Source organism: Castor canadensis, chromosome 8 (genome assembly GCF_047511655.1).
Source record: "Castor canadensis chromosome 8, mCasCan1.hap1v2, whole genome shotgun sequence".
NCBI lineage: Eukaryota > Metazoa > Chordata > Mammalia > Rodentia > Castoridae > Castor > Castor canadensis.
The window spans coordinates 116,579,088-116,587,135 of NC_133393.1; the positions used below are offsets into that span (position 1 = coordinate 116,579,088).

Below are 8,048 nucleotides of genomic sequence, written 5' to 3' on the forward strand. Positions count from 1 at the left end.
GGAAATGCAAATTAAAACCACGCTAAGATTCCACCTCACCCCTGTTAGAATAGCCATCATCAGCAACACCACCAACAACAGGTGTTGCTGAGGATGCGGGAAAAAGGAACCCTCTTACACTGTTGGTGGGAATGTAGACTAATACAACCACTCTGGAAAAAAATTTGGAGGCTACTTAAAAAGCTGGACATCGATCTACCATTTGATCCAGCAATACCACTCTTGGGGATATACCCAAAAGACTGTTACTCCAGAGGCACCTGCACATCCATGTTTACTGCGGCACTATTCACAATAGCCAAGTTATGGAAACAGCCAAGATGCCCCAGCACTGACGAATGGATTAAGAAAATGTGGTATCTATACACAATGGAATTTTATGCAGCCATGAAGAAGAACGAAATGTTATCATTCGCTGGTAAATGGATGGAATTGGAGAACATCATTCTGAGTGAGGTTAGCCTGGCCCAAAAGACCAAAAATCATATGTTCTCCCTCATATGTGGACATTAGATCAAGGGCAAACACAACAAGGGGATTGGACTATGAGCACATGATAAAAGCGAGAGCACACAAGGGAGAGGTGAGGATAGGTAAGACACCTAAAAAACTAGCTAGCATTTGTTGCCCTTAACGCAGAGAAACTAAAGCAGATACCTTAAAGCAACTGAGGCCAATAGGAAAAGGGGACCAGGAACTAGAGAAAAGGTGAGATCAAAAAGAATTAACCTAGAAGGTAACACCCACGCACAGGAAATCAATGTGAGTCAATGCCCTGTATAGCTATCCTTATCTCAACCAGCAAAAACCCTTGTTCCTTCCTATTATGGCTTATACTCTCTACAACAAAATTAGAAATAAGGGCAAAAGAGTTTCTGCTGGGTATTGAGGGGCGGGGGAGAGGGAGGGGGTGGAGTGGGTGGTAAGGGAGTGGGTGGGGGTAGGGGGGAGAAATGAACCAAGCCTTGTATGCACATATGAATAATAAAAGAAAAATGAAAAAAAAAAATAAGGACATGTGGGAAGAAGTCCGACAGGAGAGTTAAAATGACTGACCACTGAGTTTTTTTTAAAGAAGTATAACTGCTTATTTAATAGCTGCTTATTTAATAGCTCTGGTTCCTCACAGACCATGTAATCTAAAGATGACTTGACTTTAATAAAACCCAAGACAGCCAACAGAACATCTGTAAGGATAATGGACTTTCCCAAGTCAATTTTCTTTTCAATGACTAGTACCTGTAAAACCTGAGAAAAATTAAAATTGGTAACAGCATTAACAAATGCAAATTCCGCCAAGCACCTATGGCTTACGCTTGTAATCCTAGCTACTCAGGAGGCAGAGATCAGGAGGATCACATGAAAGAATCACTGAAATAATCTTTATTGCAGTGACTGAAGCCAAGTGGGGCAAATAGTTCCCGAGACCCTGTCTTGAAAAAACCCATCACAAAAAAGGGATTGGTAGATTGGCTCAGGTGCAGGCCCTAAGTTGAAGTTCCGGTACTGCAAAAACAAAACAAAACTACATTTCTTCATTAAATTTTTCAAAATTTATTATTTTAAAATGGGCTCTGGTCAAGTGAGTATCATATAAACAGAAAGCATTTGTGATGAAAAATAAGATTCAGAGTGAGAATAAATAAAAAGATAACTACATTTAATAATTGCTTTTGGCTCATCAGGAAAACTGAGAATTGTATGACTTTTTAATAATAAGGAGCTGGGGAGGAGTGGCTCAAGCAGTAATAGTGCCTGCCTAGCAATTGTGAGGCCCTGAGTTCAAACCCCAGTGCTGCCAAAAAAAAAAAAAAATCAAGTAAGATTTTCTAAGTTCTACAAAAGTCCTTGGGAGCACAGCCTGTTACCTGCAGAGAGTCTGTGAGTGCATCATCCTTGTTTTCGATGGGTCTGAACAGTTCCTTCTTTTTTTCCCGGTCCCTGATGTCAGGGCTGGCAGCACTAATGAGCATCTTCAGGTTGGCTGTGGGTGTCCATGGTTCTGTCTGCTGTCTGTCAATAAGCTTAACTGGAGTAATGGGATTTCTTTCTGGAGTGAAGATTTTTTGCTTCGACAGATCGATTGGTTCATTTTTTATTGGAGTCTTTGGAGCCATCCTTGATCGATCAACAAATATATTTTCCTATTTTTTAAAAAGAGACATTTTAGAAAGGATGAGAAAGGGCAGGTATCAGCTAAGAGTACAGCTTGTTCCCACCATTCAATAGACTTGGAAATATAAATATGAGTGTATGCTCAAGGCTGCAAAGTATCAATGTTGGATGAATCAGGATTAGACAGAAACCTGCATGAGAATTGAACAGTGGCTCCAATGAGTAATGGATTATTATCTGCTATTCCTTTTCAATATGTATCATGTTTCATGGTATCTCTGCAAGATCTGTCTATCTGGTACTGATGGATGTTTGTATAGTTGGGATGATAAAGGCTAATATAGGTTGAGTTCACATTGCTTTTATGGACCATATTCTTTCAAACCTACTTACCAGTTTGCATTAACTAGTGAAGACCAATTATGCTTTCGTAGCTCAGTGTGCACCAGTGGTAGCATAGCAACTAATACCACATACCAAATTTCTAAACTCCTACAATCAACAGTCGATTTACTTCATAGGACTGATGTGCAGTTCCTACAATACTTGATGTGTCATTTGACTTTGTCACTCAACTCAATCTACAACCTGTTCAACAAGAAAAGGCCACTGACTGTAACCTGTGATGCCACAGAGGCAGTATTGTATTTCTATCAGAATTTCTAAGTGTTCAATGGCCAAGTTTTGTTAATCTTTTTCAACCTGGTAATAATTTATGGAATAGCACCTGCTTCCAGACCATACTTTAGGTAGATTGTTCCAGATAATCATAAGTAAAGATTAAAGATGGGCTCATTATGAAAAGGACTATGTATACAGAGTCCATATTTGGAGCTATCAAGTAATTAAAAACAAATTCCTTCTAAAATATTTCTGCCATTTAAAACCAGAATGATTCTTCTCTTCCTGTGATAGAATTCTCTTCCCATCAACAGTGACTTCTATAATCATGAATGTGGTTGGGTTAAAGATGTCACTCTTTTATTATACATATATCTATAGCTATTGCATGCTTGAATTTTGGCTCATCAGTGGTTTAAAAAGTGCTTTCCTACAAGTGAGCAACATTGGCAGAACCTTGTGTTCCAAGGCCAACTTTTGTTCCACGGATCAGCAGAAGCTGTTAGCTATCCATGGTGATGTTCTGTCTTAGCTAACAGGCAGGAAGGGAGCGGATGGGTGACAATTTCTCAAGGCATAGCAGCAGTTAAGCATCCAACCTACAGCATGGCATCTATTTGGCTCTTCTATAAGTCCTTGCAAGTGTGCCATTCTGACAGAGGATTCTACAAGTGAACTCTCAAGGGAAATGATTGTTTACTATTTCATGTGCTCTACCTGTAGTAACTCCTGATCTAGTCAGTGGTGTGAGCCTTACCAAGACCCCTCAACTCACTGTATTTCCATTCTTTCTACTGAAAATGAAGTTCTTAAAAATACCAACCTCATGGATTATGAAAATAGTTCCTGGTATATAGTGAACATTTAATAAAGCTTCGGCATTATCATTTCTCCCCTTTCCCATTCTTTATTACCATTCATTCTGGCACTTAGAGCTAACCTAATAACATAGCACATCATATTGCTGTTTAATTCCTGGGTGTGAGGCTTATCTCTAAGACTGTGCACTTGTGGACAGTTTTAAAACAGTTCCACATGTTTTACTCTTCACAGTTTTTGGCACAATGAATATTATAGGTGCTCAGAGAACACCATGCCATGCTAAAAGGTATCCTCAAGGTATAGGGTGTGGTCCATGCTTGCTGAGTGGACAGATTTACTCTCCATCTTGACTGCTTCCACGGTACTTGTCCTCATGAGTTCAAACTTTCTCCCTAGCAAGGGACTAATCAGAATGGATTATTTCTTCATATACTTTGGTATATTTTCACTACAGTTTAAATGATAGTTAAAGTAAAAGGGCAGTTAGGTCATATGATAGGTTAGGATTGTTACAACTCTATATAAAAACTAAAAAATGCCAAGCAAATTGTGTTCTAAGCTCTCAGGTGGGCAAGAAAGTCAAATGCAATCTAGTTACCTGGTTTTACCTGTTTATCCTGTCATCCTTACGAGGTTGAGCAGAGGAAAGGGGATTAGAATGGGAATTTAGAAACCTGGTTTATTTCAGCTCAGTGTCACTCATTCAATCTGATCCCAAGTTCTCCTATGCATAAGATAAGGAGTTTAGACTAATAGTCAAGCTTTCTACCAAGGCTACCTCACTGCATGATGGACACACCAGTGCACCCAGATCTCTTCAGGTATGAATGACTTATTTTCCCAGCTGTTGGAAGTCTTGTCAAGGGTAAGCCCTTAGCTGGACTGCCTTGGTAGAAGAGGGATGACCACACTCCTTTGAAGATGAGAGGTCTATACTGAATCAATGGCTAGAAGTAACACCAACATGTAAAGGTCTGGCTCTCTTGCCTTGGCTCATGACCACTTTTAAGTGATCATCCTAGAACTCCCTATAGGGTAATCTCTGACTTCCATCATAACTGAATTGCAGCTCCACTTCTTCTTCTGTTCAATTCTGCTTCCTTCCCTTCCCCAGGCCATCACCCCAACAACACTCCCTCAAAAATCTCCTGCACAGTGAACTCAGGTGAGATCTACTTGCTAGGAACCTAACCAGTAACATCTTGAAATCACTCCCTTGATTCAGGAGCCTGGAGAAATGTAAGTCATGAAACTGCCCTCCAATTCTCAACTGTAAAGGAGGGAACGAACCTTGGCTTACCTGTCACAAAGTTGCTGTGAATCAGTTCAGATAAGGCAGGCAAAAACACTGTTATCTGTGAAGTGCTGGCAAATGTTCACCCTTATTCATCATATAGTACCTCTGCTGTGATAGCCACATGGCAAACAGGCTGTACATTACCATAGAAAGGGCTCAGTAGCTAAAGGATTCTGGTTCTGTCTCAACACAGCTTTGATCATGTAACCTCAAATAATATTTGCAGCTATCAGCCTTACTGGGACCCTTGACAATATCTGACCAGTTCCTGCTCATTCATAGCTCACATTTTGCCCTAACAACTCCCTTGATTTTCTTCCAACCTGCCCTCCACTGTATTGCACGTAAGCAGCTGCTCACATCATCACTTTCTCTTTAAGGCCATCAGTGGAGCTTTGCCTGTTGAAATCCTACATGTCACTGAAGGCTCATCATAAAGACTATATGTTAGGAAGTACCTCCTTCTGGCTCTTGATCAACAACTCTCCTTCCTGCCACAGCATACTTTCTAGAAGGTGTAATCCACAGAGGGCTTCCTCTCAGGGGTTCCCAAACCACCACAGTCAGTTCTGATCCATGGTTTTCAATTATGTCATGTATCAGTTGCCAAACCAAACTAGTGGCAAAATACCTTTTCTGACCTTGCTGTTGCAGTTGAGATTGTGGACGATTATCTGTTCTGTCTCAGGCTTTAGCTTCTGAGATACCACTCTGTCTCTCCTAGTTCTCTCCAGACTGTGCTTTTTCAGGCCCTTCCTTAGTTCCTCTTTTTCCTCTTTTACAACCTGCAGGAGTTCACACTCAGTCCTCTTTACTCTCTGGAATGACTCACCCAATCTCAGGTAGAGGGGCTTTACAGTCAACCTGCATGCTGGCAATTCCCAAGTTTGGTTTCCAAGACTAAAGCCTGGGGTAGAAGGGCCCTTGTTGAAGGCACTTGATAAGTCACTGAAAGTGGAACACTGACTTATAGATTTTATATAAATGTATGCATATTCTTTCAAGGGTGAGCCACCTAAATCATAAAGGAAAACAAAAAGTTTTTCTCTGAAATTCCCAAAGCCAAAGCTCTCAATATATATATGTAAAGTCTAGACATTTCCACCCTCATATTTCCTAGGTAACTGTCAAGTATTCTTTAAAGGCCCACATAACAGGTAACTTGCAATCATCCAGGTTCATGGTTGATGCTAAGCCTAAAAATAAGATCAGAAGACAGAGAGGTTCCATGTCTAAGGAAACTACTAATCACAGGATTACATTCAAAGTTTTTAAAACTGAGTTTGTTATGTCTGTCTATTAGCCTCTGCCTGAAGATGCTCAGGGATAATGAGCACCTGTTTGGCAGGGCATCTGCTGGTTTGTGCAACAGTGCTGATGTGGGCAAGACGGTTAGTTTAGATAATGCTGTGGCCAGTTTGCTTTGAAATGTTTCTTGAAGATACAGTCTTTCAAATTCCAAGTCTTACAAAAAGGAAGAGAAGGGCTCAGTACAAAACTAGCTGCAGCACTGTCAAATATTCAAGGAGTGGACTGGTGGCGGTCAGTCACTTTGTCTCCCTATATGGTAGGTATTATTGGATGAATGGGACAGTCTCTACAGCTGGTCCCATGATATGAAGATAACATTTCTTGACATTTTGATAATTCAGCCTTTATAACTGCCAAAGTCTACTTTCCTAGGAACGGAGGCTAACATTCCTACAAAGTATTAGGTAAACCACCTTGACAATTCTAAGCATTACAAACTTCAGATTACTGTGTCCACCATATCTTTGATTTATATAAGCTGACTCCAAAACTACATCTAACCTGGCCTCTCTTTCCGCTCCACAATGACTGGGAATAAAGTAAAACAATAATAGTCTGGATGGCTCCATTTTTCTTTTGTTTTTGAAAAAGGATGTTTCTGTAATGTTCATTAAAATTAATCAAGATGCTTTTGGTACAAATACAACTGGTACACATTGGAACACTTAACTGGATTAGGCATCACCACCTTCAGTATGTTAAAGATTAAGTTATTTCTGTGTGCTTACCTTTTGTGCATTTCCCCCATCTTCAATTGCAAACTCCAGTCTGGCCTGCCTGGGGTTGATCAGGTCTTTTAGTGTTAAGCAATTTACATCCATCTGCAATGCACAATTATATTAGAAAACGATTTTATACTTAGGATACTTTTTCTTCTAACAAACATATTTATTTATTTATTTATTATTTATTCATGAATATGAACTTCCCCTTCCCTAACCAAGTCCTGGGAATTTCCACGGATGTAGACACCCTTCAATTCTCTCAAACTCACATGAACAATCGCCAACACTTAAAATATGCTTAGTAATTACTGAAAATCTGGAAAGAAGAAAAGTCGACAAGATAGCAATTACCTATGAAAAGCAACAGGGCAAACATAGTTCCCAAGTCAGGTGGGTGTTGGGCAAATCTGTCAGAAAGTGCAGGGTCTCCCAGATCAGTTAATTTTGGCGCAAAGAACTGGGAGGAATTCGGCTTTGAGGGGGTTTGAATCATGGGGGAAGGAAACCTGATCGCTAGACCAAACCCACTTGGGCTTAGCGCAGCCCCTTCCCAGGCATCCGAGCCGACCCCAAAGACAAGTTCTTCCAATGAAACCCCCAAATCATGGGGAAAGGCAAGTCCCCTTCATTGAGAAAGCTGGAGCCGGCGCAGCCCCGCGGGTCCCGCAGCAGAATCTCTCAATCCCCGCCAGCCGGGAAGGAGAGGGGTGGCAGGCCGGCAGCCAGCGGGAGGGATCCCCTTCTCCCCAATTCCCGCCTCCCGGGCTGCGCGGGGGCCGCACGCTTACTTACCCCGCTGTGCGAAGGAGACTTTCTGCCTCCACGGGGACCGCCTCAGCCCCACACTGATGCGGGGAGTGCAGGTATCAGCAGCAGGGCGGAGACATCAGGCGGGTCAAGCGAGGCCAGCAGACCCTACTCCGAGTGCCCTGCGCTGGAGGTGACCCCGCGACGTCCGGGAAGCGCCAGCGCTCCTGCCCGCCTAGCGCGACTTCTCCAGGATGGACCGCAGTCCCCGCTAAAACACCTCCTCTGGCGCCTTGAGACCGAATTTGAGCATCCGCCAATCAGCGGCGGCCGGCGGGGCGGTCCTGGCCAATGGCAGGGCGGCACGGCCTGGGCTCACCGCCCCCTCGCGGTCTTGGCGCTCTGAGCCG

The 8,048-nt window shown here is 42.3% G+C and overlaps 1 protein-coding gene across 1 annotated transcript in view; it reads right to left on the minus strand.

The window, feature by feature from the left end:
• E2f7 (E2F transcription factor 7) overlaps positions 1-7,925 on the minus strand; it is a 44,328-nt gene extending 36,403 nt beyond the window's left edge. Inside the window, exons 1-3 of the mRNA XM_074083982.1 lie at positions 7,684-7,925; positions 6,895-6,987; positions 1,869-2,144 (exon numbers count right to left, since the gene is read on the minus strand). Coding sequence (XP_073940083.1) covers positions 1,869-2,144; positions 6,895-6,987 — 369 coding nt within the window. The 5' untranslated portion in view covers positions 7,684-7,925. The remainder of the gene's footprint in view (positions 1-1,868; positions 2,145-6,894; positions 6,988-7,683) is intronic.
• Positions 7,926-8,048: the final 123 nt, after the last annotated feature.